Source organism: Panthera tigris, chromosome C2, assembly GCF_018350195.1.
Source record: "Panthera tigris isolate Pti1 chromosome C2, P.tigris_Pti1_mat1.1, whole genome shotgun sequence".
Classification (NCBI taxonomy): domain Eukaryota; kingdom Metazoa; phylum Chordata; class Mammalia; order Carnivora; family Felidae; genus Panthera; species Panthera tigris.
In genome coordinates this window covers 65,261,253-65,282,558 of record NC_056668.1, presented here as the reverse complement: position 1 = coordinate 65,282,558, position 21,306 = coordinate 65,261,253, and the positions used below count along the sequence as shown (strand labels likewise).

Below are 21,306 nucleotides of genomic sequence, written 5' to 3'. Positions count from 1 at the left end.
CGACTAATCTCTGATTTTTTGGATCCTTTCACCACCTTACCTGTCGTGATCTAGGATGGTGGGCCAAACAAAAGGTGTTTTTTTACAGTAAATGGAGAGGTCTTATTCTAATAATAGATAACAGAATACATATACTCTTAACAGTAGTGTGATAATTTTTAACATCTCCCCTCCCCCCTTTTTTAATTGTGTGAACTATCATACTTACAGAAAGTACATAAAACATTTATGTGTAGTTTCATTTCCTTTAAGTCATGGCAGAACTCAGTTTTTAGGAAACCCAGAAAGAGTTATTTTTTTTCTTACCGTATGTCCTTAATCTAAAAGTTTTGGAGAAAAATATTTTTCTATCTTTTAGAATTCAAGGGAATTTTAAAGAGTTGATAAGATTCATTTCAAACATTCTTTTTTAATCTATCAAATGAAAAGGCTCAGTTTATATAATTTGAAAAATTCCAACTATATAATTGAGGTGGAGTAAATCAGGTAGAAATATACTCCTAATAGCGTATCAGGTAGAAATATATACTCTGTATATAATAAAACTGAATATAAAACCTAAAGATATACTCAAATAGAAATAGGATAGTCAGTTAAATGTCCTCTGTGTTTATTGTATTGATTGCAGATAGTGATGCTTTTAGAATCTTTGCTCTTCATAATTTGTCATTTACCTTTCAGCCTGTAACATTGCTGTCCCTCCATTATCCAGTTCTTAGTCTCTGTTCCTATTCAGCTGTTACTGTTATCCAAATCAGGCTGTTTTCCACTTCACACCTATCATGCATAGAATGCGCATCTGACTCATTTGCTTCCTAGACTCTTTAAGTAGAGTCAGCTCTTGTCTCTCCTTCCAGAACTCTTTCCTTAACCCCCTCCCCTTCCTCTAGAGCAGGGTAGCACTTTCATCTCACACATGTATCTACACTTATTTTGTTGTACTGATCTTTGCTGATTGTAGAAGTCTCTCTGCCCTACAGCTCTTTGAAGATAGGAACTCAATAAATGTTTTGAATGAATGAATGACTTAAGAGGCTGAGCACAAAATTTTAAATGCCTCTTGATTGTCTTACCTTTGCTTTCTTTAAATATTTATTTTGAGAGAGAGAGAGCACACGTGTGCTTGCAGGAGGGGGACAGAGGATTTGAAGCGGGCTCTGTGCTAACAGGAGAGAGTCCAAAGCAGGGCTTGAACTCCCTAACAATGAGATCGTGACCTGAGCCAAAGTCAGACACTTAACTGACTGAACTACCCAGGAGCCCCATACCTTTGCTTTCTTAAAGACCATGTATATATTATATATAAAATAATTCTGTAGAGTTTGGTACCTACTCTGACACTTTAGATGCTGGCCTTAACAGAGGATAAGGATAAGCATCTGGTTATATTTAGTGTAGTAAATGTATCACAAATTACATAGTAGTCTGTTTTACTTTTCAAGTCAACATCATCCAGGTGTAATTTACATAAAATGTAGCTGTTATAAGTATATAGTTTAATAAGCTTAGACAAATATATATAACCATGTCCAGGTCAAGATTTAGAACATTTCCGTCACCCCAAAAGTGTTCCTGTGTACAGCCTGGGCTGAGTAAATATTCCAGCGTATGCCAGGCAAACCAAGACAGTTGATCCTTCTCTTCATGCACCTTCGCAGTTAGTTCCCCATCTTCTGTCTCAGATGACCATTGGTCTGCTTTCTTTCAGTACAGATTTGTTTTTCTTGTCTATAATTTATTATGAATGTATGTTTCTTTTGTATCTTTTTTTGCTCAACATCATGTTCTTGAGATTCATCAGTGTTGTTGCTTATATCACCTGTTTTTTCCATTTTATGCTGAGGTATATTCTATTAGAACACACTTTTTTTTAATTTTTTTTTTTTTAACGTTTATTTATTTTTGAGACAGAGAGAGACAGAGCATGAACAGGGGAGGGGCAGAGAGAGAGGGAGACACAGAATCTGAAGCGGGCTCCAGGCTCTGAGCTGTCAGCACAGAGCCCGACGCGGGGCTCGAACTCACGGACCGCGAGATCGTGACCTGAGCCGAAGTCGGCTGCTTAACCGACTGAGCCACCCAGGCGCCCCAACACACTTTTTTTTAATCTCTTCACCTGTACATGGACATTTGACTTGCTTTTGGTTTTTGGCTGTTGCAAGTAAAACTGCTATGAATGTTTGTTTACAAGTCTTTTTGCAGGCATATGCATATTTCTTTTCAAGAAAGGACTTGAAAGTATCTATAAAGGACTGAAGTTGCCAGTCATATAATAAGCGTATGTTAACTTCATAAGAAATTAGCAAACTGTTTTCCAAAGCAGTTTTACTGTTTTTCACTCCCACCAACAAATAAGAGAGTTCCTGTGTTCTACATTTTCGTCTATACATGGTATTCAAGTATAGTCTTAAAATTAATATTATCATTAGGAAATGTCCGTCTTTAGTTTAATTTCCTTGCCCTGAAGTCTCCATTTTCTGACGTAGACACTCCATTTTTCTTACAAGTGTTTGCATGGTATAAGTTTCTGCATTTTGAGCTATGTGTCTTTATATTTCAAGTTTCTCACAGACAACATATACTTACTTTTTTTATAGAGTCTGACAATTTCTACCTTTTTAAAAGTTTTATTTATTTATTTCAGAGAGAGAGAGAGAGAGAGAGAGAAAGAATCCCAAGCAGGCTTAGCGCCATCAGCACAGAGCCAAACATGGGGCTCAATCCCATGACCCATGAGATCATGACCTGAACCAAAATCAGGAGTCAGATGCTTGCTTAACTGACTGAGCCATCCAGGCGCCCCTTTTTTTTACTTTTAAATAGTGCAAACCTTTGCATGACATTCCAAATTTATTGAACTACTGATGCAAAATTATACAAATTGTGCTACTTTACTTAAGGCTTTTAGTTTACACTTGACCACCTTTAAGCAGTTATGGCTCCCCAAACAATTTAATAACAACAATAGTTTCTGTAAGTTAGGCTTTGCAATTAAAAATTCTTGCAATAAAATTACAGTATGCACAACTATGCATAATATGGCACTTACCCACTGTTCAACATTCCAAGCAAGATTTTATACATGTGAAATAATCACGGCAGGCAAAAATACTAAAAGTTGAATGCTTGGTATTGCAAATATAGTTAGACATGAGTAAGCTTAGGATTTACAGCGAGAATCTACAATTAAAGAAGTCTGAAAGTGATTTATCAAAGTTTGAGGTTTGTTAAACTTTCTAATCTTGTTTAGCTAATTAGATGCTTACATTTCTTCATATAATTCTTCTGTTGCCTCAGATCTATATTAACTGTTCAAGATATTGTTTTTATTAAGTTGAATTACCAGATATGGGTAGATTTACTTTAAATCATTTTTTATTGTTAATCCTATTTTTTTAGCTTTTAATTATAGCCTTGTGATCTTATAAAATCTTAGTATATCGTGCACAACTCAAAGAGATTCAGACTTCATTTTATAGTATAATCATTAGAGTTTAAGAAAATGATTTTTTTGAATTATTTAAAAAAAACTTTTCCTTGTTTTTTCCCTTAATATTAGGTAGACCATTTTAGGGAGTCAACTACACATGTATTTGAATCCCATATTTACAGCTGACAAACTGTAGCTTTGAGAAGTTGGTTTACCACCATCACTTGTAGGTTTCTTTTAAGTGTAAAATGGGTAATAAAATATTTATAAAGTTTAAATGAGAAAAGAAAACTGATAATCCCTCACGCAGAGCTTTCTATGTACTGAATGCTGAATAAATATTTCTTCTCTTTGTTCTCGCCTTTTCCTCACTCATGGACCTTTTGAAAGGAGAACTTACATATGCTGTCTCCACTTACTTCAGATGATTGTGTCTGCTTCCTCTTTTCATGGTTGATCTCACCATGGTCAGAAGGGAAGTCTCTTCACAGCCAGATGTAGTAAACACCTTTTGGGCTTTATTTTAGCTGAGCTAATTGTGTCATAAGTTACCTCTCTGTCCTTTAAATGTTTACTTTCCTTGGCCTCCATGGTATCATTGTCTGTAGGACTTCTAGTCTCTTGGACTTCTGTCTCAGTTTTCTTTTTAAATTTTCCTTTTACCTATATATTTGTGTCCCATGGGCCATCTTTAGTGCTCTTCTCCTTCAGCTTGCTCGACCTGTTATACACTGTCGCATCCACCAAGCACCTGTACATCAAGTACTACCAAACCTGTTTTCTACCCTCATGCCCTCTTCGAAATGATATACCTAATATTGGCCACTTAGTTCTTCTTGAATGTCTTAAATATTATTTTTTTTTCCAGCACTATGCATTCATGCTTAATAGCATCAACATCTTTCACGGCTTCCAAAATTAGAAACAAATATTGTCTTCCAATCAAGTCCAATAAATGGATTCTTTGATACCATCTTCTAAAATTGTTTTGCCATTGATGAGATTTGAATTATGCCCAACTCTGCTTCTAATTAGTTTTAACCTGAAAAGGTACTCCTTCTGGGCCTCATTTTTTCTCATCTCTAAAACTGTTTGGAAGAGGTCAGAGTTTGGCAACTACGGCCCAGGAGCCAAACGCACTCTGCTACTTATTCTTGTAAATAAACTTTTGTTTATGGCTGCATTTTGCTACAGCAGCAGAGTTGAGTAGTGACAGAGGCTCTGTGACCTACAAAGCCTGAAGTATTACTCTGATGCTTTATAGAAAAAGTTTGCTGACCCCTGTTCTATGGGATTTCCCATTTAGTTTCCATCTCTTTTAGCCAACCTGGGGAGAACCTGGTTTAAGATTTTTAAAAAAATAATAAAAAGAATAGAAAAATATTATAGTAGTTGAGTATTTGGCAAGAGAAGTTAAACATAGAAAATCCTATGACATTAGAATCTCTGTTTCCCCATCTAATGGCCTCAGTGAGTCATGATCATGTGGCCATAACATGGATAAGAAGTTCTCCATTGCTGCTTTGTGGTAACAGACTAGTTTATTTGGTTAATTGCTTTTAACTAACCAATAGTGAATAGATCAGTGATTCCACTTACTGGTTAGTAACTAGGTTCTTAGAAGTCACAAATACACATATTTTAAAAGTAAAGGACACATTTAAACTCTGACCATCAATTATAATTATAATTAAGAATCTTTTTTATATCATTATTTGCTAAAACATTATTTCTCAGTGTGATAACAGATTTTGCACATATATACACTCTGTATATTGAAAGAAGATTCGAAATACACAGAAAAATACTTATGTAAAAGTCATAAATATTGAACCGTAATTAATTCCAGTACACATATGCTGAGGTGTACTAATGTCTGCAGCTGACTTTGAAATGTATCAAAAAATAAGGTGAATTTATATATGTGTGGATAGATGGATGGAAGTGTGATGAACCAAACACAGTAAAATGTTAATCATAGAATCTGGGGAGTTGGTATAAAGGAAAAGGGTTTTCACTAAAAAAAATACATATAAAATTTTGGGCAAATGATTAGATATGAGTGGCTCTGAGATAGGAATTTAAGGAGAAGATATAGGAGTGAAAACACACAATATACCTTCTTGCTTTCACATTAAATAAATTATTAAAAGTTTGTATGTTAAGCAAACTTGTATATATGGCATGTTTCACAGCTGTTTTATTATGTATTTCACAGATTTACTTCACCTTAGGTTATAATAAAAAACACATAAGAATTATAACATTCACTTCAGGGAGGATGCTGTCTTTTCATTATAGTTTGTAACTGGAATTCTCTTGCTTAGCCCCTATTGGAAAGTTAACCAAATGGCTGATAAGTCCATGTGATCTCTGTCCATGCAGTCTGCATTTACTAATTGGACATCATTCAATTCTCATTTCTTTTGGCATTCTTACCAACTTGTAGGGAGTTAGGACTGTGTCTTGTGTTAACAAAGTACTGAATAAATAGAGGGGGACTGCACAGCAAATAGTGATTCAAATGTGGGCATTTTTCTTAAATGTCATTTCGTTTACTGTGAAATATATCATAATACAGAAATATATTAAAATGCATTCAGTGTAAAGCACAATAATAAAGTGAATATCATGTAATTATTACTCATATTAAGAATTAAAGGTTAGAGAGGGAGGGAGCCAAAACATAAGAGACTCTTAAAAACTGAGAACAAACTGAGGGTTGCTGGGGGGGGGGGGGGGGAGGGAAAGGAGGGTGGGTGATGGGTATTGAGAAGGGCACCTTTTGGGATGAGCACTGGGTGTTGTATGGAAACCAATTTGACAATAAATTTCATATTTTAAATAAATAAATAATATTTTTTAAAAAGGTTATAAAAAAAACAATTAAAGGAATTATGTATGCCCCAATCTGGTTTTAATCCCTCCTATATTTTCTCTGTTGAGTTTAATAATCCATACCTGATTTTTCTAACAAATATTCCCATGTTTTTTATTTTAATTTTTATTTCCCATGTTTGTTTATTATATAGTTTTACAATTTTACTATATAAACTAAAATATACTTTGGTCTTGCCTGCTTTTAAACTTTATATAAGGCAGTCCTACTGTATGTATTCATTGATGAGTGAAAACACCACTTTGTGAGATTCTTCAGAAGGGATGTGTAGTTAATGTACCATTTTATGACTGTACCTCAATTTATTAATGCTACTTTGGGATTTTTGCTTTTGCCTGCAGTATTTTATTATTATGAACAATGTTGCTTTGGATATATAAAAAGTTTCTCTAGGTTAGAGGATATACCTTAAAATGGAATTAGTAAGTTGTAGCATCATTGAAGAGATGCATTTTAAATACTCAGTTATTCATGTCATTGTTGTTGTTGTTGTTGTTTTCTTCCAGTAGTTAAAAGAATCCACTAGGGTTGCATTTGGGGAGCAGAATTATCGATTAGTTCACTCTCCCTTCTTTTTCACTCCTCTCCCTCTTTCCCAGTACATCTACACACATACATAGACACACAGACGTGCACGCGCGGGCGCACACACACACACACACCCTTCATTGAGGGTCTAAAATAGGATATTAGTGTTTGCTTTATTACTTAAAAATAAAAACTGAGGGGCTCCTGGGTGGCTCAGTCGGTTGAGCATCCAACTTCAGCTCAGGTCATGATCTCACAGTTCATGAGTTTGAGCCCCACGTCAGGCTCTGTGCTGACAACTCAGAGCCTGGAGCCTACTTTGGATTCTTTGTCTCCCTTTCTCTCTGCCCCTCCCCCTCTTACATTCTGTCTCTCTCTCAAAAATAAATAAACATTTAAAAATAATAAAAATTAAGATTCCTTTTTAGCCTTCATATTTTAAGTGTGAATAGTTCCTTACTTACAATGTCTGATGTCTACAGCTACAAAAGCCAGTGATTTCCCTTCCCAATACTAAATAATACCTTGCTCCTGTCTGTAAAGTTGGACTTCTGCTACAAAAAGGAAGGGAGCTTAAATAACTGGAGATATGTTTCCAGTGCCCAAAAGTGAGCTTTCCACAGAGTGATGTGTTATAATTTAGATTATTTTTACACATCTTTTTTTATCCCCTCAATGACATCAGGGGTTTGCTCAGAAATTGTCTTTTAGGCAATTAAAAGTCATTTTATAGTTAACTAGATTCTTTTTTTACTTACATTGACAAATAATAGTATATAACTCTATAGCTCAGAATGTTCTACCTCTCTTACTTCAACTTTATATATTCTAATACTTAGTTTCTGAAAGATATAATTGACATATAATAATGTGCACATATTTAAAGTGCACAGTTTGGTAAGACGTATTCACATAAGAAACTACCACCATGAAATCAAGACAATGAACATATTCCTCACCCCCCATAATTCACTAGTACTCTTTGTAAGGCTTGTCTCCAGCCTTCACAATCATGGCTTTCCTTTCTGTCACTGGAGACAAAATTTTCTACATTTCTGTACAAATGAAATGATAACAGTAGGTACTGTCTCTGGTCTGGCTTATTTTACTCAGTATAAATTTTTTTAGATTCATCCATGTTCTTTTTCTTATTAGTGAATAGTATTCTATTGTATGGGTATACCCTCATTTGTTTATTTATTCATCTGTTGTGGACATTTGAGTTGTTGCTACTTTTTTGGTAGTTGCAAAAAAAGGTGCTATGCACATTTGTGTAAAAGTTTTTGTATGAATATATGCTTTCATTTCTCTTGGGTAAATACCTAGGAGTAGGAATGATGGATGTATGGTAAGTATATGTTTATGTCTTGAACATACTGCCAGAGTATTTTCTAAGGCGCCATACAATTTTACCTTTCCTCTAGCAATGGATGAGAATTTCAGTTGCTCTACATCCTCACCAGGACTTGGTTTACACAGGCAATCTTTTTTTTTTTTTTTTTTTAACTTTAACCTTCTTAATAGGTATGTAGGTGGTATCTTACAGTTTTAACTAGCATTTCCTTGATAATAATGAGGTTGAGCATTTTTGCATGTGCTTATTTAGTTACTATCTGAGTATTCTTTGGTGAAGTGTCTGATTCTATCTTTTGCCCATTTTTATTGGGTTGCTTGTCATTTTGTTTTGAGTTTATAGGAGTCTTTTCTATAATCTAGATAGGAGTCCTTTGCAGAATGTATGTTTTGCAAATGTTTTCTTTCAGTCTGTAGCTTGCCTTTTTGTTTTCTTAAGAGTGTCTTTTGGGGGTGCCTGGGTGGCTCAGTCGGTTCAGCATCAGACTTCAGCTCAGGTCATGATCTCACTATTTGTAAGTTCAAGCCCCATGTCAGGCTCTGTGCTGGCAGCTTGGAGCCTGGAGCCTGGAGCCTGCTTCGGACTCTGTGTCTCCCTTTCTCTCTGCCCCTCCCCTGCTCGCACTCTGTGTCTCTCTCTCTCAAAAATAAATAAACATTAAAAAAAAAAAAAGAGTGTCCTTTGAAGAATAAAACTCTTAAAATTTTGATTAAGTTCTGGTTTTAATGAAGTCTAGAGAATTAGAACCAAAAAACAAACCAGAAAAACCCTGAAATTCTTACTTTGCCCTGATTATCTACTGGTTACCACCACAAATCCAGTACTTATTATTAAGTTCCACTCCTTCTTTGCCACTATTTTTGAATTACAAATGGCTGAATATTGTAACAAATTTGTTTTATACCAGGCTTTAGAATTATAAAGAAAGATATATATCATCTTTCTTCAAAGCACTCTCGTTTTTAGTAATTTATGTTTCTTCCTGTCATCTGTCTTGTGCAGTCAATTCCATAGACTTTCCTTTGTCCAGTGCATACTGCATCTCTAGAGGCAATGATGCATTCAGTATATTTTTATTTTGTATTATACTCTTTCCCATGCACAAATATGTAATTTCATTATAACAAGAAATCTCTTCTTCTTTGTATTCTCCATATGTCATAGCATAGTTCCTTGGACACAGGAAACAATCACTAAATACTCACTGAATGGTATTATTGATGACTGTTTGAGTAAGTTCTCCTTATTAATTTATTGATAATAAAACCTGTGGGGCACCTGGGTAGCTCATTCCATTAAGTGTTTGACTCTTGACCTCATCTCAGGTCATGATTTCATGGTTCATGAGTTCGAGCCCCACGTCGGGATCTGCGCTGACAGAATGGAGCTGCTTGGAATTCTCTCTCCCCCTCTCTCTGCCCCTACCCACTCGTTCTGTCTCTCTCTCTCTTTCTCTCTCTCTCAAAATAAATAAACTTAAAAAAATTAAAACCTTTGACTATACTAAATGAATAAAAGATCTCATTTCAAATGTCCATGGTTACAGTAGATGGTTTTTCTAGTTAGAACAAAGATGTTTGATTTTTACTTGAATGCTTTTGAGTGATCTTTTTTTTTACAACCGTGGCTTCACATTATGATTATCTCATAGAAGTCTGTGTAGGGTAGTATAGCATTAGGATCCATAGCCAGTTAAAAATTAAAAGTCTTGGAGTGTCTGGGTGGCTCAGTCAGTTAAGTGTCAGGCTCTTCTGACTTCAGCTCAGGTCACGATCTCACCCCCATGTTGGGCTCTGCGCTCACAGCATAGAGCCTGCTTGGGATTCACTCTTTCCCTCTCTCTCTGCCCCTACCCCACTTGCACGTGTGCTCTTTCTCTCTCTCTCAAAAATAAACTTAAAAAAAAAAAAAAAAGTCTCGTGCAAAGTCTGCTCTTTCTAACGAGTTTTGTATTTCATAACTTTGGAATTCCTTTTTCCAATGAAACCAATATGCTAAAACATAAAGACTTAATATTTGTAAGTATATAGAAAAATATGGCAATAACTTGCTTTCTTTATCTAGGTCCTGGGGACACCAACAAGGGAGCAAATTAGAGAAATGAACCCAAACTACACAGAATTCAAATTCCCTCAAATTAAGGCACATCCTTGGACTAAGGTGAGTCAAAAAGAGTTTTTTAAAAAGCACATTAACCAGTAGTTAACTTAAACTTGGGTTTCTCATTGTTCTTAAACTAAACTATTTTGATACTAGATAGCTGCCTGAGTACAAAGTATACAGCATCTCTGCATCTAAATATAGTTGGGTAGTATCAGTGTGTCATTGACGGTATATAGTTTTGTCCCTACTGATTTCCTGTAGATGGTTTTCAGCCTGGGTTTTTGTTTGTAGGATAACGACAGTGTACCTATATCATCAAAATAAAGAATTTCACCAGGAGTAGTATCTTATATATAAATTTTGACTATGTAAAACTCAGAAGTTAATTTCTTTACACAATTAGAGATACTTTTTCAATATATAGCATATGAAAATGTATATTTCATATATTTTTAAAACTTATATAGACCTTATTATAGATTATACTGTCTTTTTTCTTTTATTTACTTTCTTGTTGGTGTTTTGGGAGAGAAATAAAAAGATTTGATCTCGCTTGGAGTGTACATTGAAAGTATTGGTATGTTAATGGGCTATCAGTAGCCCTTGAATAGCCTCACCCCAACATTAAATGGAACCAATTCTAAGAGCATAGGTACTAATTTACCAGAAAATTGATTTTTTGCTTTGATACTTAATTGAAATAATTTTAAGAGAGATTTTACTTAAAAGTTTTTTCATTTCGGTGTAATTTGTGAGATTAGAGCAGAGGAAAAAAATCTCAATCAGGGTTTATTGCTAGAGTGAATCTCTAGTGTCCTTATTTTATAGATTCAGAAACTCTGGCCAAAGATACCAAGTGACTTATTCAGGATTACATAGGTGGCCATGACAAAGCCAGGATTAAACTTCTACTTTCTGTGTGTGTGTGTGTGTGTGTGTGTGTGTGTGTGTGTGTGCGCACGCACGCGCGCGCGCATGCAATGCCAGACTTATTTAGAGTTATGTAACATGTACCTCTTCTTGTCTTTATGTATATTTCATTATATATTTTTGTGAGTTAGAAATGTTCAACTCTTTTATGGTTCAAGCAGAGATTTTCTGTACTTAAAAATGTAGATGTAACATTTTGTTTTGAGCATTGATAGGTGCATTTAGTTAGTTATGTATCTTTTATGATAAGAGGTGAAATAATTTAGGGCTATAGATGAAATAATTTATATTCCCAGATTCAAAGTATGTTTCTTTCTGTAAATTGCATTATGGTTCTCGTTACTTTTCCTTCAAGTTCTCAGAATCTTATTATCTCTCTTCACTGCAGAAGATCCTTTTGTCACTAATTACTTGTTTAGAATCGGAGATCTTGGTGTTTTAGTGTCAGAATTCTAGGTTAGCTTTTACTGGCCATGATGTTGCCTTCCCCACCACACCTTTTAAAATTTATAATAAACACTAAATATTCTGAGATAAACCATTCTTTGATCTTTACGCTTAAAGTTTATTTTGAACTGGGTCAGAAGATACTTAGGGTCTCTCACCTGGGTCTAAACTCAGAGATTGCTAGGTGACCTTTTGGGATTTAAAGTTTGAGTTGTAGTTTGAATTCAGTGAAGTTTTATAAGTTAAAGTATAAGTGACTTGTAGTATACTATGATTTCAACCATGTTAAAGAAAAACAAAAAATAAAGAGAATTCTATATATTGAATAAATACAGGGAAATACTCCCAAAATGCTAATGTTTGAGTGAGATGAGTGTAGGTGATTTTATTTTCTTTGTTCTGCATTTCCACACTTTCATTAATAAGCGTGTCATTTTTATGAAGAAAGAAAAATAAAGCTCTTTTTGGTATAACCTAAGTATTCCTTACATGCTACCCTTAATATAGAGTATCTATCTAACCAACATGATGCTGAAATTGAGGTCATGAAATTTACTTTAACAGTTTCTATCCTTTTTTTTTTTTTTTTTTTTTTTTTTTTTACATCAAGACTGCTGCCAGTATTAGTGTGTGTCATATTCTGCATTTTTTCCCCCAGGATATATCTTTTGAAGTATTAGCTAAGATGGAACGTGAGGTGAGGAATGGTTGTTTATAATTAAAATGCAGCCTGCATAAGATTTGTGGTCAATATGTATACTTTACATCTTCCTCTACTTATGTGGACTCCTCATGTTTTATATCTTACAATAATGCTCTTCAAACTTGAATAATCTATATAAAGCCCTTTTGTTTGTTTGTCTTCTTTAGGCTTCCATTCCTATATACCATGTGTAGAATGATGACTCACTTCTCCCACCTATTTTGTGTGTTCAAACTACTGTGAACTCTTCATTCATATAGTGTGCCTTGGCATAATTTGATTTTCACTTAGTACAAATGCATTTATTATGTAATAAGTACACTTACGTTAATTTCTCATTAGCGCACATAACTAGGTTGATGTTATTGGTTGTAAACACAAAACCAAATTCAGACACAGAAATTCCATGACACTATTCTGTCATCTGGATGAATCTAGATGATCCAAAATATGCTTATGTTGATTTTTAAAATAGGTTATTATCAAAATGAAAACACAAAATTTTAAATTTCTGGCAGGAAGTGAGTCCCCTGTCTTCTCTGTTATGATAGTAAGCACCAGCCTCAGAAGTACTGTCTTATGCTAGGCTGCCAGTGAAGTTATTTTTTAAGAAACGTATAATGTTCTCTAAAGAGAAGAGCTTCTTGCCCTTTGAGGGCAGGTAACAAAGTCTGGAAACAAAAGCTGCTTTGCCTTTATTTTGGTCTTCTGATAGAACCTACATTAGGTCCATTTCCTAAAACTGTGAGCATGTGAACCCTGCTTTTCTGTGCTGCAGTATAGTACAGCTATATCCCCAAATACTGGAAGCTGGTGTGCTCAAAAATGTAGGCAGACAGAAAGATCAAGAAAGAAATGTCTTTTAAGGGGCGCCTGGGTGGCTCAGTCGGTTAAGTGTCCGACTTCAGCTCAGGTCACGATCTCACGGTCCATGAGTTCGAGCCCCGCGTGGGACTCTGGGCTGATGGCTCGGAGCCTGGAGCCTGCTTCCAATTCTGTGTCTCCCTCTCTCTCTGCCCCTCCCCTGTTCATGCTCTGTCTCTCTCTGTCTCAAAAAGAAATAAACGTTAAAAAAAAATTTCAAAAAGAAAAAAAAATGTCTTTTATGCAAACATTGAAGTGAAGGGATTTAGATGTGTAGGAAAAATAGCAAACAGAAGAACTAGACAATAAGATGTTTCTAGTATGGTTTAGGGCAGGAATCTTGAGAATTTAGAAATCCAATAAGTTGCCCTTGAGTATTACTTAATAGCCAGAGCAATCTAATTCATTGATTCAAAGTTTAAGTAGGAAAGAAAATGCTAATGTTTTGAAACAGGGACCATTACTGAGTGGGGATAAGAGGATAAAAACCTCCTGCATTGCTGTATACTGTAAACTTCAAAGAATAAAAAGCCAGATGGAAAGGAAAACAAGTGATGCAAAGAAAGTTTGAGAATTAAAAAGAGATGGAAATTGGCTGGCAGAAGAGGAAGCTTAAATTCTGCACTAGTATACCGAGGTATGGTTAAATGACAGTCTATTAGGTATGAAGTGAGGATCTAGTTTGAACATCACTCCAACTCTTTGTGCCTGGAGTTTTTTCTTTTGCAAGATACCAATTAGCTATTGTCTTTTCTAGGATTCTTTGGAAAATAGTAATATGCATAAAAAGGATTATTTTATTTTAGTTCTAAAGTAATATAAAGATCCTGCCTCCAATATAGTTCTATGATTTGTCCTCTCTGTCCTGCCCGGAGTTTAGTTTTGGCCATCATCGTATCATAGAATTGTTAAAACAGCCTCCTAACCAGTTTCCCTCCTTCAGTTTCGCATCTTTTTTTTTGTTTTTTAACGTTAGTTTATTTTGCGAGAGCACATATGTGTCGAGAGAGAGAGAGAGAGAGAAAGAGAGAGAGAATCCCAAGCAGGCTCCACACTATCAGCGTGGAGCCTGACACAGGGCTTGATCATGCAGAGCTTGGTCTCACAAACCATGATGTCGTGACCTGAACCAAAATCAAGAGTGGGACACTTAACCTACTGAGCCACCCAGGTGGCTCAAAGTTTTCTTAAAAGTACATGTAATACTGTCACTCCTATTTAGAAATCTTCTCTGATTACTCATTGCTTTTAGGAAAATATGACATACATATAAAGACAAGGTGATGATTATGTCCCACTTTTTGCTTGTCTAGTTTAGTTATTAATTGAATGTCCCTTCACTCTCAAAAGTGTCCCATTTTGGATAATAGATTATACAGTCATTTTGTTCCTTATTGTTTCTCTTTTTCCCCAGAAAAGCAAGAAGTTTATTCTTGTTCTGTCCCTGACCTTTCTAACCTCTAATTTTCCCCCAGAGAAGTGATTTATATTTCTCTTTTATTAGCGTCTTTTCACACTTGGAAGGATCTTCTTCTTCCCTGCTTACCACATCTTAATCTTTTGTCAAGACTCAAATCTTAACTTCTCCCATGAAATATTTTCTAATTTTCTGAGCTCTCCATGATTAATTCCCACCATATAACTCTTATAGTACCTTTCAAGTTACACCATATGTCTTGTAGCAGTTCCTAATTTCTTTTTCATAATGGTAATAATAAGATGGATATCCGTTACTTTAAAATGTTTGTTGCTAAGTCTTTGGAACACGTAGTAAGTTTAATAGTTAAGTGTCTGTAGGATATATGGGGCCATAGATTATTGGTTAAGTATCACAGAAAGCAGTATCCACAAGTCAGTCCTTACATACTCAATTTCTTAGAACACTGTCCACATACTTGAAAATGAATAAATGTACTATTTACAACTAGCTATGAGTAAGCAGAAAATTGGGTTCGAGGTCGTTTCAGCTGTTAAAGGTACCAGACTAGATAGGACATGGTACATTTTTTATTCTCTATGTTTAAAACTAAACACAAAACCTTACTGTACTTTTTTTTTTCCTACCGTACTTATTTTTTTAAGACTTTATAATTTTACCTTTTTTTTCTGAGCTTTTCAGTACAATATTTTTCACTTGGTAAACTTAGCTGTTTCAACTATAGTTTAACACATTTACAGTTTTAAAAAATGCCTTCAGAGGGGTCGAGAGAGCACAAAACAAAATTTGTTGTCAGACTTCTTTTTTTGCAGGCAAGCTTATCAACCTTTTCTGGTTTTGCTCACATGTATTCCAGAAAGCCTAAAACAATGGTGGGATTTCTACTAGTTCCTAAGATTGCACCTGTCTGTTTTGTTCTGTTGCTTAGGTAAATTAGTTTTATATTATTACTTAACATCTGCCCTGAACATTCTACTAATCCATTATCACTTGTCTCAAAAATACACTGTTTTCTACTGAATTTTCTACCTACATCTACATTAGTGCTAGAATAATCACTTCTTCTCTAACATTTATTTTCCCATGTGCGTAGACTTCCTCACTTTTCTAGTTATACTGGCTATGCTCCCATTTCTTTGCTGAAAACTATGCACTTTAAAATCTAGCCCCTAGGGTGGCTAATCCCTATGTAAGATGGATAATATAAACAAGAAAGAATACTAAGGCATAAGTTTTGAGATCACTTGTGGGGAGCAAAGGGATAGGGTTGGAGGCAAATTAAAAAAGAAAGCAAAAATCTACTTTTAATATATCATTTTTTCCTTAAAACACCTATCTCCTATGTACCCAGCACTGTGCTGGATACCATAAAGTATGAAAAAGAAGTAAAATATATAGCCCTTGTTTTTGAAAAGCTTACAGGTGATATAAATGACTCAGTTGAAGCAAATACTGAATAACATATAACCAGATACTTGATTGTGTGCTGTAGGTGTTCAGAGGTGTTTCACATGCTGTATAGGTATAAGGCAGATCTCCAGTGAGGGAGGTAGAGGAAAAAAGGAAGCCTTCTTAAAGGTGATAGAAGAAAAAGGTGGGGTGGGCTGTTGAAGGAGGATTTTGATTTGATTACATGTTGGTAAGGTCAGGAATTGTTGTAGCCTAGGGGACTGTCCCTTAAGATGAGGAGGTATGGATAAAAAGAAAATATTCCTATATTCCTAGGAAGGTCAGTCTAACTACAGTAACTATTTTGTGAACAATGAGAGATTAAATTGAGTAAGTGGACATTTGGTAAATCATACTTCTGGGTAAGCCTGCAGTACTATTTTATCAGTGAGTGATGTTAGAGGGAGAAATTAACTAAATGCTGATGTCAACACATATAATAATTTCTTACTGTAGTAGAACTCAGGAAAACTCAATAAGCCTTTTAATTAGTACAGATGAAATTTATTGAATGCTGTCTCTGTTGTGGCTAAGGAAAGGATGTTTGTGCTTCTTATGAATGATGTACCACATGTGAACTCTTTAGTAGACTTAAGTTTTTTTCGTAGCTACTTAACCTGGTTAATTAACATAACTCTTCAACAAATCTATGGCATTGTCTCACTTTTAATCCTATATTTAGGTTTACAAATTGCAAATAATTTTAGATGATAAATAGACTGCTTGAGAGGCAGTATTGGGGTTGCTCTTTAGGAGTGTTCATGGTTTATCAGTCTTCAACATTGGGTGCTTGTGTATTTTGTGTATAACCAGAGAACAGCGTCTATGTTGTACATTTATCACAATGAAATCTAGGAAAGAATAGCTGTTCGGAACAGGCACAGCACTTGTTCTGTGTTCTACTTAGATTAATTATCTTTGCCTTAGGCATTTTTACATTGCTCTGGTTGGCTGTTTAATATAGTAGAATTGCTGAGAGCTGATGCTATGAGAATCAATCATAGGCCTTGATATTTGTTTATAAATGGTAATTTTAAAAGGCTTAAGATTCAGTCATAACAGTTAGCTCCAGGTTGAAATTTGGTATTTGATGGCAAAAGTTTCTGTCTAGGACATGTAAGGAGAAAATTGCCTCTGTCATTTTTGAGTTATCCAAATGCAAATTTATTTTGAATAATTCTTCATTTAAGGACTCATTTGCATTTGTTCAATACCATAGAGACTTTCTTTTTGAAAAAATGAATTTTTTCTGTTAGTTTCTTCTGTGGACTAGTATTTGTGGTGAGAGTTTGCTTCAATTTAAGAAAATGAGTTGCTGCACAGGTGAGGTAGTATTTGAATCACTTAAAAGTTCATGTCAGTGTTTTAGTTCTTTTCAATTTTTCCTTTCTGTTTTCTTTCTTTTGTTTATTTATTTATTTTTTGCTTTGTTCTGTTTTATTTTATTTATTTACTTTTGTTTTTAGTTTTTACAGGGGGTGTTTTGGGCTCTTCATGGCCTTGCTAACATACTTGGCTGGCCATATTTAGTCTGCGCACTAATCGTTAGTTGGCCCAATTGAGTCTTACTTTGTGCTCTCATTTTTTTTAGTCTTGCTTTCTATCTTTGTCCAGCTGATTGTGTTTTAGTTCATGAGAGATTTTTATTCTGATGGGCCGGATTTTAATCCGTGTACTAAATTTTAGTCTGCAGACTAAAAGTAATCCGCGGATTATTTATTTTTGCAAAATATTAATTCCCCCACTGGAAACTATCCTAAAAGAATGTTAAATTCTCTTAGAATAGCCAAGGGAATTCACAGCTACTGGTGAGTTCTGCCATTTTTTATTCTCAATACCTAGACATAATAGATCCTACTACCTCCCTTGCATATTTGGCTCCGTTGTGCCTAGGTGTTGGTGTACATTACTATGCATGTCACCTATAACTGTGACTGTCCCTTAGTTGTATTGTTTATTGTATATATTTTTTGTTTAGCTTTTGGTGGGTGAATTGGGCATATTTGCACTTGGAACTGTGTTGAATTTGTAGTGCTCAAAGATGTAGCATTTTTTTTTCAGTGAGTTTTTCCAAAAAGGAAAGAATGTTCTATATTTATTTTTACTAAGTAATGGGTGCAAGGGTATGAGGGGGCAAAGCCCACAATAGAGAAAGTAAGTTTATACCCGCACTCCTGAGGTGATATGTCAATTTCCTGAAGAATCCTAAAATAATGAGAATGTCAGCAAATATCTTTTAGCAGGGAAGTCAATCCAAAATGGAGAATAATCCGCGGTGGCCTGATCCTTCTTAGCTCACACAAATTGAAAATATCTGGCTTGAAATCTATAGTAATATAAATTAAATATATTTATTACTTTCTTCCATCACTAATAATTAAGCAAAAAAATGTTTATACTGTCTAACTGGAATAAATTAATAGATAAAAATTAGCATATTGGGAACTGATATCTTTAAAAGCAGGCTAATATGCCCCATCCCAGTCATGTCAATGGACGATGAATCCAGGTCGTAGAAGACCAAACACTTTACTTTGGGAAGTTTACTTCTAGATTTCATTTTGATTTTAACTTTTTTTGGTTTTGTATTTTTTTAATAAACGCACTGGCATTGGAACATAATAAATTAAAATTAAAATGTTTCTTTATTGTGCCTCACCATTGCGCAATCAAAAATTTTTTTGCATACACTGTGGTGAAATAATTTTTAAAACTTGGACTTGCTACTGTGGAGACTGATGTTTAAAGTTTATAACTGTATAAACATTTTCTATGTCCCCCCCCCCCAACACCATGGATTTCTTATAACACTGGATATATTTTTCCTTGCTGGACTATTCTCTTTTGGATTGACTTCCCCTGTTTGGATTATTTCACTGCATTATCATCTTTAGGATTCGTCAGGAACAGGACATTTCACCTCAGGAGTGCGGGTATGTACTTAATTTTTTTTTCCCAAAATTTCAGGGCAGGTCTATAAAACTAGGGGGAAAACTTTTTTTAGAAAGGCAAAACCGTTATTCATTCTGGAAATGTAAAAGTAAAAACAGCATAGGTAGCTAGCTGTGATTTCTTCTTCATTCACTATGTGGCAATACAGGTTTTACTTACCATATATTTAGGTTGTCAGTCTCCTGAGTGATTTATTGACATCTAGACTAAAGTTTAGGAATTGTGGGGTTTAAAAATTACTTTTACAAGAATAAATATGAACAACGATACGCAGCAATAAAGGTTATGAATCTTAAACAATTTAAATGAGTACAGCAGCAGAAGCTTTGTTATTAGCCAGATTTCAGTAGTTACTGGCTTCCTTTTCTTTAGACACAAAGATAATTCAGAAGAGCTGTTTTCTAGTTTGGCCTCTAATTTTTTGAAGTTGTATGCTACCACACCCTATATTATGGTCACAAATCTGAACTTTGGGAGACACTGGTTTTGACTCCTCATAATTTCCCACTTAACCTTTATCCATAGAATACTGGTCTTATCAGGAATCTCTCAAAGGGTATAAAAAAAATAACAGATACTTTTTTAAAGGCAGCTTAAGTCTTGATTTTAATGTAGGCTCTTAGAATGAATTCTTCTTTATTGTTTTTAACTCTGTTTTTCCATGAGTTAGGATTTCCTGGCAAAATAAGCTAATACCTATCTTAGTACCAACCTGGATGTTCATTTGTAGCCAGTAAGATACTAAAAGGATGTGGATGACTTTTTTTTTTTTTTTTTAAATAATCAGAGATAAGGTTACAGTACTGGTTTATTAGTACCTTTAACACAAAATCTTCATTAATATAACATGGAATTTTTCATTAAAGTACACTCACTATCCAGCTACCCTACATTTGAATGTTAGCAGGAGACACTTATTTCTACTTTTAGTGGTACTTTTAATTCTACTTATGTGCTCCCATATTGGTGCAAAAGCATTTTTCCTTAGACTAGCTAGCAAAATAAATCCATGTGCTGTGAAATAAATGCAGACAGCCCTCAGGGATAAAACTTCTCAGTAATACTTGATATTTTTATGAAAGGTTTTCTGAGTTTTCCCACTGATTATTTTCTTTTACATTCTGAATTTGAAAATGAACCTGGCTAGAAAGCAAGAGAGGGAAAAATTTCTTAAAATAGTGGAAGATCTGAACGTTTCAAATAATATAATACTTTGAAGATTTCCTTGACTGAGGCAACTCAGATCACTCGAAAGAATAAAGATAAAGCAGTTTTTGACTGTACAGAGGGTTTTCTAATATGGTCAAATGAATAATTAAGGCCTTTAACGTCCTGAAATGAATTCCTACTCAAGCCAATTTCTCAATTTCCATGGAAAATATCTTTATTAGCAATAAACTTTGTGTAAAAACAAAAGAAAAAAAGGTTTTCACTGTAGAAAGTACTCTTACAAGTAGTCTCTTGAAAAGTAATGAGCTCTATAGTAGTAACTAGTTCTCCTACCTCCAGTCTAAGTGAACGGCCAGATGTTACATGAGCTGCTCTCATCAGGAAACCTTACTCCCAGGGTCCTCCATGCCTCATCACAATCTACATGTCCTTCCTGCACTGTTTCCCTCCATTTATACTTTTCTGCCTCTCTTTATATGTCTGTCTGCTGCCACTACGACACCCTCTGTTATCCTGTGTTCTTCCTATCAAGGGGTATACGTTTCATTTTTCTTTTGTTTCAAAGGCTTTCTGTTCATCTGTTTATATTTGTTTCTGTTTTTCTCCTTTCTGTTTTTATTCTTCAACTCTCCATAATTTAGAACAGAGTTATTTTCATAGTTTTATGTATTGATTAAGCATTTCAAGACATAGATGTGGAAGGCGTTCTGTTCTTTTAAGCAAACTAGTTCATATGCATTTTGCTTTAATATAGCCTTCAGTTGACTTTTTCTGTGAATTAATGGCTCTTAATGAAAAGTACATTTCGTTCTCCCTAATTAAAACCCTAGAATATTCATTCAAATGAGGGTAATCTGGCCATGTTTGTGATAACAGCTACTCCTTGAGAAAAGCCTTGGACAGTTTGTCAAATTCTGGGTATTCAAGAATTTTTTTCAAATAAGGTAGACTCTTATATTAAAGAGTTAATACCAAGTCATTGGCATTTGTAGATCTAAAGTAAATAGCTTTTCTCTTTTAAAAGATCTTGATTACCAAA

At 34.7% G+C, this 21,306-nt stretch overlaps 1 protein-coding gene across 4 annotated transcripts in view; it reads left to right on the top strand.

Moving 5' to 3' along the window:
- GSK3B (glycogen synthase kinase 3 beta) overlaps window positions 1-21,306 on the top strand; it is a 194,140-nt gene that overhangs the window by 141,696 nt on the left and 31,138 nt on the right. For 2 of the 4 annotated variants that reach the window (XM_042998986.1, XM_042998985.1), the window contains exons 8-10: window positions 10,276-10,371; window positions 12,302-12,388; window positions 19,040-19,078. In XM_042998986.1, the coding sequence (XP_042854920.1) occupies window positions 10,276-10,371; window positions 12,302-12,388; window positions 19,040-19,078 (222 nt within the window). The remainder of the gene's footprint in view (window positions 1-10,275; window positions 10,372-12,301; window positions 12,389-19,039; window positions 19,079-21,306) is intronic. The other 2 variants (XM_007098347.3, XM_007098346.3) reach the window with 2 other exon arrangements.